Source organism: Atta cephalotes (assembly GCF_000143395.1).
Source record: "Atta cephalotes unplaced genomic scaffold scaffold00046, whole genome shotgun sequence".
In the NCBI taxonomy this organism is placed as follows: Eukaryota; Metazoa; Arthropoda; class Insecta; order Hymenoptera; family Formicidae; genus Atta; species Atta cephalotes.
This window is the reverse complement of record NW_012130110.1, coordinates 1,380,864-1,392,532: the sequence shown is the minus strand read 5'-3', so window position 1 is coordinate 1,392,532 and position 11,669 is coordinate 1,380,864. Positions and strand designations below refer to the sequence as shown.

Genomic DNA, 11,669 nt, shown 5'->3' with positions numbered 1-11,669 from the left:
ACGTTAACGTAACGTACGACGAAGTAGTAGGTAACGGTAACGTACGTTGTTCGTTACTACTATTACTTACTACTACGTAACGTAACGACGTACTACTCTCTCTCTCTCTCTCTCTCTCTCTCTCTATATATATATATATATATATATATATATATAATTGTCTCTAGAAGCTCTTTGAGACTCTTCGGAACTCCACTGAAATCGCAAATGCTTCACTCGATTCTTTGCCTTTGCGTTCGTTGTCGCAGCTAATCATTCGCGCAACTAATTAGTTCTTATGCATTCTCTAAGCGGATTTAATGTCGCGTGCGTTATAAGCGGATCTTCAATGTCATTATATTATGAATTTATTATATATATATATATATATAAAATAAATTTGTAACATAATAACATTGAAGATCTGCTACAACGCACGCAACATTAACTTGTCGTATATACAATTAATAATTGTTATTGACTTCTATTTTTTATATTTTTATACAACAATTTTATTTTATCTAATATATATATAATATATATAATATATATATATATATATACACACACACATACATATACACATATATATATGCTTGGATTTAAAATTAGATGTTTTCAATACTATCATACGTGAGTCATAGTGGAATATCTTTTCATTCGAATTGGATTTGATTTGCAATGCAATCGATTTTCCTTACCGTTTTCTCTCGTTTCTCAAATTCCAGCAATGTAACCGTGCTTGATAAATTGATTTTCATAGATGTATATGGGCTTGTTTAGCCATGACAAACCAGATTTTCGTGTATTTCATATCACCTTTTCCCTGAGGGATTCGATTCAGTTTGTCAAAAATGTTGAAAGGTAAATGAAAGCTTTAAGAAGATTATTGGTCATCGATTTTTTTTTAGTCCGAGAAACGAAATACAGCGATTAAAAAAATTCTGTTTGCCAAATTGAAAGCGCAGATTTATATAAAGATATTAATCCGTAAAAAATATTCGATGACACACACACATAGTTTGTTTGTAAAAAGAGAAAAAAATATATAAATAAGGGAATTAAGATAGTTCCCAAAATAAGAATTTAGATAAAACGGTTTTTACATTTATCGAGCTCATGTATCCAATACCTACCGTTTAATTAACTTTCTTTCGTAATCTTTAATTCCAGTTCTTGTGGCGAAAGAAGAAAGCGAGATTAGTAAAGACTCGAAATTCCATTACAAATATAAGAAGAGGAAGCAGACGGATAAAAATCGCAAAATGGATGAAAATCAACAGCGGCGAGGACCGGTATTTCGGTCACTCAACAGTCAACACGAATCCTTCATCAGATTTATTAATACAACACCTCATACTATTACTTTATACTGGATGGATTATCAAGGGCAGGCAATTGATTATGGCGATCTATCATCTGGGGACTACAGGGAAATAAACACGTTTTATACGCATCCGTGGATTTTCGTCAATAAAGAAACGGGCGACAGGTATGTGTAATGACAATGATGTTTGCTTGCCGATATTGTATCAGCAATCCGTGTGTAATAAACTATTTCTAAATCATGGGTAATCATAGTTTGCACTATTATAGTTTATGATCATAATTTGCAATAGTGATCATAAAAGGATAATCCATAAAGATAGATCATAAAAAGATCATAAGAAGTTTATTACTTTGAAAATTTTGTGGCAATTTTTATTGCCACAATTTGATTTTTAAAATATTACAAAAAAAATGGATATAATATATTATCCATATTTCTAGATTAGTTGCATTATTTTATCTGCCTAATTGCTTAAATTGTTTTATCTATAAAGTTTAAATTTTTATGGATTATAATCCATTAATCCATTTGTATTTCTAATAGAGATTATCACGAGATTAGTAAAATATTTTATATGACATTCGTCCGTTAGTCCACAGAGTACGAAATATTTTCGAAATATTGGCATCAAAATAGACGGATTAATAATGACTAGGGCAAAACGAAACAGGTATTTGGTGAGCCAGCGTGATGTTTTCTTTCCGGCGCCGTGGTTTCTTCAGTACCGTGGTGTTACGCAGGACAAACTGCCGCAAAGAATCGAGAGGACCAACGTGTACATCGTGCTACCGATGTTTACTCTACAACAATTGTCACTGAGAGTCATCAAAAACTGTCTTACATACGATTCGCAGGCTTTTCATCTTGATATTCCACGGAGTCTCCAATTAGAGCTTGTTACAATGCTACCGAAGAAACCTCAACCTTCGTGACATGTTTTCTCATAACGTACTATTGTTTTTACGCACGATTGGGGTATCGCGATTAAGATAATAATTCCAAAACTTGGACATTTTTTTGTAATTTTCGCAAAGACGAAGGAAATATTTTACGAGTATTTAAATATTTCTTTTTTATAAAAAAAATAGAATGAATTTTTTCGTTTCTTTTTTTTATAAATATATGTACAACTGTATACCGCATATTATTTAATGCCATTGCATTACAAAATGCAATTCTCAAAAATACTTATTATATATTGATTTCTTGGATGCAAAAATGTATATATATATATATATATAAAATATAATATAACGCATCGAATCTTGTAGAGCTTTTAGGATCAATTGACAAATGGGGATGCATTGGTATCTAGTATTATCCGGTACTTCTTTATTATCCGATTGAATAGCCGGATTAGTATCCAGTAATATATATCTGACCTGAAATTTTATATTAAAAATTTGCGTTATTGTAATACTGAATTCTATTCTTTTCTGTTGAACTTCTTGTGCAATTTTTGCACAGTTTATGCCGGTAATCGAAATAGATAAAAAAAAGTGAGATGTTTGCGAAAAGTTTGAATGCCTGGTTCTTCGCGTAAAACGTTTAACTTGAAATTTTGTGTAAAATATATTTTTTAACTTAGAAAAATTCTTTAAAGAATCGAGATATAAAAAAACTGTTTGTTTACAAAGTTGTCATTTTCATTCACCATGCGTATTCATCTCGCAAGCATTTTATATTCACAAAATTCGTATTATTTATAAGAGCGCTCGGTTATATGCCATAAGATATACACCGTTGTGTTTAATACGAATAAATTTCACAATGACTTCCATTGGTATCCTAACTCTGTACAACGATTTCAACGCCACTCAGGAAGTTTCAGGAAAATCGTCGATAATAATCTGAACTCGTTTCCGCAATTTGTTAGCAGAGTTCCAAAGGTATTAACCGGCTCCTCTTCTGCACCTCGTCCTTTTCGCTCCTTTCACATTCCTCTCATTTTCCACATGAGTTCGATAGATATCCCGAAAAGTTTCCTTCGTTAATTAACTGTTAGTCAAGTATGGAGTATGTTCAGAAATAAAATGTATAGTAACGGATCATAATTGAAGTGTAATTTTTGTCAAATACGTCAAATATTGTAATAAAAATATATTACAGTTATATAAAATACAAAATATATATATGTTAAACTTATATCATAAAAATTGTACAGAAAAAAAATATATTTTTAAATAATATCTGACTGTCAAATGATTTACATATTGAAACCTTCAGAAACTTTTATTTCAAGGAATCCATGTGTTTTATAAGAGAAAACTCGCTTTTCGTAGCCGGAATAGTTGCTGAAATGAAATTTCAGTAAAACTTGATAAAAAATTTGGCTATTCCACGAAACGCGAGTGCATGAAATACAACAAAACATTTTTTCTGCATCTTTCAGTATATATATTTTTATTATGCGCTCATATGTAATAAGAGATCGCAGGCGATTGAGAGAGGGGTGTGGAGAGGTGGTGCAGAGAGGGCTGTCGGTAAGTCAATTTCCACCGCGGTTATTCGAGTAGTCAGCAATCGATTAAACACGCGCTAAATGGACTCTGGTCACTTCCTCTTAATCCATCCTGACCCTAATGGGTTTTAAACCGTCGCGGAATGTCATCGAACAACCAGTCTGCGGTCAAACTTGCCTATTTGGGATTAATATCCGTACATAACATAAATTCCGTATTTTGATCAGAGAGTATGTGAAGTTGACTCCTAATTAAAATCCTGTTATCGATAATGGAGTTGACAGTTAAAAGGAATGAACGGAATTTTAGGTATTGTTGTTTGATTATAATGTGAATTTTTCGAGAGTGTATTTTTACATTCGCTCGCAATATTTATGGGATGCAACAAAGAAAGGAAAAAACGGGGAGGGGGGGAATAAAGATTGTGATCTATAATAAAGATTGCGATTTCAAGAATATGAAATTGAGAGAAATAGAGGAAGACAAAGAAGAATTGTGAAATTAAGGCAGGTCGTGGGAGCAATTAAAAATTTCTGTCATCTCGTATGACATGTACAATCAGATCGAGATACTGATTGTAAATCTTGAACAAAGAACTAATTAAATGTGAACTACATATAAAATATCATTAGCGTGCTAACAATTCCCAAGTTGCTCTCTGCTCAACAAAAAATACTAGATTTTAATAAATATAATATTTGGTTTGAATAGTTCTAAATAAATATTTAAATAAAACTAAATGTAAATAGATATTTATTTGATCCAAAAAAACTATTAACTTGATTTAACTATTATTTTTTTATTGAGTAAATATTTATTGTAAACAAATGTTTACTTAGTACCATTCAAAGAAATATGTATTAAGATTTAGTAAATTTTGTTTTTAGTGAACAATATCTTATTCTATTTATAATAATCAAAGAACAATAACAAATAAATGCATGGTTTTAGAACTATAGCGTTTTAGAACTATATTAGAATTTGCGAATTTTTTTCGTAGCCATATATTTTTTTCACGCGCGTGAAAGTTTTTCTTTCTTTTTACTGAAAATTTAACTGGCTGCTATTTATTTTTCGAGCGTTTCGGTGCTCGAAACTTTAAATATTTCTACCCGATTGCGGGAATTGGTCGTTTCGAAAGTTACGGTGAGAAGATTTTATATTGGGACGTGCTTACACGTATCTTCCGTAAATTTTGCGATCTTCATTGCGTACGAATTTACAGGTTGACCAGTACGGCTATTCCCGTGGGATTTAATGCGGTCAACTGAGTTGATCGCGATCAATTCCAAGCGGGCCAAATTCAATGGTAAATATAGAAACGTTACCGTCTATTCCCATGGAAAATCTGCTTGATTGTAAATTTAGCGATAGATTCTCTCGACGATGAACAGAACTATCTAAATTTAGAGCATGAAATATATCTTTTGACGCGTGAACTTTGACTTTTCGATTAATATCAATGATAAGAATACTTAATTATTTCTCTAAATCGGTTCGATCACTTCAAATTTTGATTAATAAATCACGTTTGCAGCATTGGTATTTTAATGAATCAAATTAACCGATTTTCACATCGATTCTTAAAAAAGACCTCGAAATGTGTCGCGCTTGTCGATTGGCGCCGTTCGATTTAAATATTATTACGATCGCTGATCTCTAGTACGTTGAAACTATTTCAAGAAGAACGAAGAACCTGGCAGATCGCAAATGTACTTGGCAGATTCGTAGAGTTCATAGCTGAAGTTTGTTGTTACACGAGCACTTCGACGTCGTCGCTACACCAATGGTATCCGTGTTCCGGAGCTCGGGTTTAATACTGGTTTAATCATGACCAGGTCCGCGAAGTTCGTCGTCTGTGGTTTTTGGCTGGTGCATAATACGCCCCCCCGCGGAAGATCGTACAAACAACAGTGTGCGGCGAAAACCACACGATTCCCTGAGGTGCAACCATTTCGATTACAACCATGAAACTGCATCGCGTAACGGCGCAAACCGTCATGGCGATTGCTGCAATACCGTAGTTACAATGCCAACATGCAAATAGTTATGCTGTGCGGGAGCTCTCAATTTTTGAGGACCGGCTGTATCCCACACGTATGAATCGACGTCGATTTGTATCGCGAAAAGTTTTCAATTTCATTCGAAAACGTGTGGTACGCGAGTAATAGATTTGTTGCACAAAATAAATATTTTTTTTTTTTTCAAAATTGACATTGTATTTATTTTTCTAACATACTTGCTTCTCTACAATTTGTCGAAATATTCTCTACTTCTATATAATTTATTTAATTTAAATTATGCAAATATAAAATATGGCTTATCGGAAGAAAACTGTATTTGTATTATTTTAAAAAATATATTCATCATTTAATTTTAATAATTTTAATTTAGGATTGTTATAAAGCGTTGAATAGTAATTTCAGATTATTTTTATCTCATCGAACACGCTACGAAGTATCGCCATGTTATACATATAGGCAAGTACGCGTCATGAAATTCGAGAGCTTACCCATTAGTTGGGGAATCTCCAAGCACAAAGCTGATTCAGACGTATTAATTAACACAGATGCGATTATGCAATTTGCATGCTGTTAGCGTTATTAACGCCATTCGCGAAAATTGCGTAATAGAAAAATATCAAAGAGAGTATCAAATGGATGGATATTTGGTTTGTTGCGAAAATTAACCTCGATAAAATAACTCTCTGTACTGACACATATGCAACATCAGCTAAATTTAATATAAAATTAATAATTATTCGAAATTATTCTCGCTATTTGGAAAGATAAATAAAATAATTGTGTAAATGCTTTGTCATCGGTATTCGCGGTCAATAGAAAGTCTCAGAAATCTTTTCGCACAAATGAATAACAATACTTGCTGTGACCGCATAAAATTAAATACACTATGCCAACAATCTGTTTTCCTACGTGGAGGATAATTTATTGATTTTTGTTAAAAATATTGCAAAGAGAATTATTAGTACCACGCTGTTATGTCACGTTCCACGTTTTCCTATTTTTGTGCGTTCGCTGTTCAAACATTGCACTGTTACAAATCAAATATTTGCAATTGCATACATCCCCGAGAGGCTTTCGAGCTCTTTTGTTAACGGAAAATCCGGATTATCGATCAACGTCGTTATCGTAGAGAAAAAATTTAGAATAAATAGAATAACGGCAGTTCCATCTTCAAACATGCACTCGCCACTCGTGTTTTATCAGACTTTTCTCTCTGAATGTTATTTTTAAATTTTGTTTAACTATCAGTTACCTCTTGACCTTTGCACGATACCGATTTTTAGTATTGCCCTTTGTTATTATTAATTATTTTCGCAATGAGACAAGTCAATAAGACATTTTGCGATTCGCTTAACAAAAAGAAAAAAGTCGATTATTCCATCTCATATTAATTTTTTAACAATAAAATTTTTTAAATATTTTTTTTATTACTTTTATGGAACTTTTTTCAACTTTAAGTATTCAAGCTTTAAGTATTGGTAGGCGAAATTATAAGGAACCATAAATTCTCGTAAAATATTCATTAATTTACAAAGTTAAAGAGATGGAAATTAATAGTTATTAAGGCGTCGTAATATGAAACTCCATTTTATTAAATCACCCCGTGATGCTTAAGACAAGCTAGATCGCTATATCGCCGCATCCCTTGCAGATATGAACGAAAGGGAGGAGTAATTTCTTTAAGCAAGATCTCACAGCAAGTTCTGCGAACGGTTCCATTGCTGCTGCAGTTGGAGCAATTAAACCATATATATGGGATAATCTTGCAGCAATTAGTTCATGTACGTCCACTTAGGGGCGCATTACAGCCGGAAATTTCGAAGTATTATTTATAATCCTCTTTGATTGAGAAAAGCTCATTACCTTCGTTAAATATTTATTTAATGACATGGAATATGACATTCCATATTATGCAATATTTTAAAAGACCTATATGATCTTTTTGCGTAATATCTCAAGGTTTGGCTTAGAAACTTAATTGAAGAACTTTTCATACCATAAACGCTGACCGACAACCACTTAAACATTTTAAGTATGCTCTTTACGTAACCCTTTATTAGAATTAAATAAAATTTGCGGGACACCACGGAATACCGTCCCGCCGCATTGCGTCGACGCGTATAATGCATCGGCGAGGAAGCTGGGGCATTTCCGGCAAACGGCAAACGGCGAAGCGAGTGTCGAAGTCACGTCGCCGTAATTAGTACGCCAATTAATTAGCAATCGGTGAATCGCGTGGGACGAGCGCGAATCGACTGGCGTAGTTGCCAGGAATGCGACAACGGCACTGTGCGACGCCTGCGCCAATATCTAATTAGAAGAACAACCCATCGCTACCGACGTGGCGTTTTCTCGTAATTACTCGTAATTAGTCGCTACTTGTAATTGGTAATTACGAATGTATTCGTAGAAAACACTGGGGTTGGATTTTGTACCGATTAATCGTCGGAATTGGGCGCTAAGAACGGCAGTAATTTCCTGCTTTTAACGGAAATTGCGATTAATATTTCAATAGCCGTTCAGTAGCCGTCATAGATTCCAGATCGAACATAAATAGAGATTTGCGATTAAATAAAAATGCGAAAACAAAAGGGTGACTTGTTAAAATTATAACGTTCATCGATTCGCTTCTTTTAATTAAATCCCTTCATTAATTAACTTGGACAATTTATCTCTTTATATATTGCTGTTTGCTTTTTTTTCGATTCATTAATTAGTCTGTTGTACGGCGTAACGTAAATGAGAAGAGTGGCGTTTTCTTTCTATATCTGAAATCACAGATTTCACAGAACGATCTCTATTGATCATGTTCAAATTTTGCATAATCTGACGTTCTCTTCGCACAGGTTTAGCTATGCTATGATGGCTCAGATTACAGCGCCATTGTGAATAGCATATGTGAAAAGCTTCATATTATTCGTCGAATCTCGGAAGATTCGCATTACAATTATTAGTAACTGATATCACGATCTGCATTAGTATTTCGAGAATAATATTACGCATCGTCAATTCTTAATGAAATGACAAATCTAAATTAATAACTTAAACTTTCATTTTTTAATTGTAAACATGGTAAACAACTGCGCGTATTTCGCTAAATTATTCCCTAATAGCATTAAATAGAAATCAATATTCATATGTTAATGTAATGTCTGTTAATTATAAGTGAATATAATTAAAAAATGATATCTATTCACACGTTAAGTTACGACCCCGAAACTTTCCTCGGTTGTTCTTCTTCCTCAATTATTCTCCGTGACATTCTTTTTGCTCTTATCAGGAACTCCTTTCGTTACCGGTATACTTATCTACACCTGACTTTTAACCGATAATTAATTAATCGCAGCGTTCCCTTTTCAAGTTCATAAAAATTGATCCTCGTTAACTCGATGCGGTTAAGGGAGAACGGAGGGAGACAGAGCCGCCGTAACGGTTCAGCGTAAAATGGGATATCTGCTCTTTGCCTCTTTGCCTAGAGAAATTCCTTTTCACTGTCTGGCGGATACCACGTCGAAATTCCGCAGATTTCTGGAACGCATTGAAAATTCCCGTTTCTTTTGTTTCTTTCTTCTTTTCTAAAATCGCAATTTTACGTGACATTTTTTTTCTTATTTCGAATCCACTCTTCGGATGACATTCAGATTTTATTGCACTGTAATCTGATCCATTAATATGGCGCAGGAATGTTCCAAATCTCTTTACTTACGTTTTATTGATCTTTTCCCAATAAAACACAATCTTATTACGATTAAAAAATGCAATCGTTAAATTTTATATTTCCAATATCAAATTTTTTAGCGAACAAACAGGAACGAGAAAATGCAATTTCTATTAAAATAGATATTTATGAGTTAGTTTATCATATTCAAATATTCTGTATATCTCGCGGGATAATATATTTTAAATAGGAAAACAGAGAGAATAAACCATTGACAGCGATAATCTCTGCGATAACGTTATTATTTTCGATTTGTAATTCTCGGTAATCTATTGATTATATATTCGATAAACCGATAATTATATATACCCATATGTCACACATTTAAATATAAAATACACGAGAATTCGATGAGACTTCCTTCTAAATACTCTTTTTTTTCCTTTGAAGAAAATATCTTTCAATTCATTCATAGATTCACATCTCGCGCGTTATACATCTGCAGGAAATATATCCATCCGACATTTTGCGCGACTTCGTTGAAAAAAGACGTATGTGAAAATAAGTGTGACGAGCTCTCGAGAAACCATGCAACCCCCGAGAAACAGTGCAACTCCCGAGAAACAAGAAACTTCCTAAAATATTCCTGACTGGAAACGCTATTAGGTGAACCGGCATGTGTGCGCGTACGTGCACTTCGGCTCAGAGAATACTTTATCGCGCATGAATAATGTATTCAGTCGGTGCTGATAGCATAGACCAACATTTAGGCGGCCTCGACCAATATTGATACATGCTTTCGATGTGTGCTCTTCCGCCTCTCTCATCTCTCGTCTCTCTCGTCTTTCGTCTCCTCTCCCCTCCCCTCTCTTTCTCTCTCTCTCTCTCTCTCTCTCTCTCCTCAAATTTGTATATGTACGTGTGTTATATGTAACATATAGCATACATATGTATCTCGTCTATTCATCCGTTCTTCGCTTGGTACGCAATTCATCAACGATCTCTTTCCATCCTCTTTCCTTTCTCATTTTCTTTGTTTGTACTTGCTAGTACAAACTTTAAATGAGACACACGTATTCGTTTCCAGAGAGACAAGTGATACGCACAGTGGTTGATTACATGGTTACTGCTGTGCCAACCTGTAAGTAACTAGCTTCCAGTAAACAGTTCTCTCATGCAACGACGGAAACCGACCGTGGATGCTGACGACTTGTAAATATTTGTAGCCATATATTTCGTCTAGCTAGAGAGAGTACCGTAACAAATATAATGTAATGGCGGTGCATTGTACCAGTACACTACACTGGTTGCATTACGTGACAGAATGTATTAGCCCGTGAGATTGCAGTATCGATTTGGGGCAATCGAGCACAAGTGCTCGTTTATTAAATGTGATTTACAATCAGAAATGTTAGTGGTGTTTAATTCGCTACTTCAAGTTTCATTTCGCTATTAATTTTTTTCAATTCTTTTCATTATTATTACGTCACGAGAACCTCAAGTTCTTTTTGCGCACGCAAGGACAAGCGTCGTGAAACCGCAACTTTCACAGCCGCGAAGATGAAGGAAAATAGATAATTTTTATTACGAAACTTTTTATTTATAAATTACTTCAGTTTCTTAGATAAAATTATTTATGTTAAATATTTATGTTAAATATTGGGTTGTCCGGAAAGTTTGTGCCGATTTTGAAGGAAAATTTAAACGCAGAAGATTTAAATTTTAGTATACATTTATTAAATTTAAATCTTTTGCGGCACGAACTTTTCGGACAACTCAATGTTAATAAAAATCAGTTTGTACGTGAATAATATTCGATTTAAGGATGAAATCTCGCAAATGATTTACGCTGTGCTATTCTGAGAAAAGAAGTAAATTATACAAATCAATATAAAATTAATTTTCTCTCGAAACACTAATAACTTCCACGTTTTGTCGGCGGATGGAGGTCGCAGCTGAAAAGATCAAATTGCAAAAGGTTGCAATTCCGACTTACATCACAAATGGCAACTGATAGAAAATCATAGGATATTCCAAAGACGGTAGAGGCGATTTACGTAACGTTCTTTTGCCTCCACGGCGGCGCTAGCTAAACCTGCGAATAAAAGTTTCGAGCGACGAAGGGTTCCATTATCCTCTCGTTAAACTTATTTCCTCGTCGCCTCCGCCTTTTGAGCGAGGGGAGGATTCTTTCCTAAGAGCGCGCATAATCGCGG

The 11,669-nt window shown here is 34.1% G+C and overlaps 1 protein-coding gene across 1 annotated transcript; it reads left to right on the top strand.

Moving 5' to 3' along the window:
* The first annotated feature begins 1,244 nt into the window (after positions 1 to 1,244).
* Positions 1,245 to 2,241, top strand: LOC105622523 (von Hippel-Lindau disease tumor suppressor-like). Its single transcript, XM_012203938.1, has 2 exons — positions 1,245 to 1,471; positions 1,902 to 2,241. The coding sequence occupies exons 1-2, from the start codon at positions 1,245 to 1,247 to the stop codon at positions 2,239 to 2,241; spliced, it is 567 nt and encodes a 188-aa protein (XP_012059328.1).
* Positions 2,242 to 11,669: the final 9,428 nt, after the last annotated feature.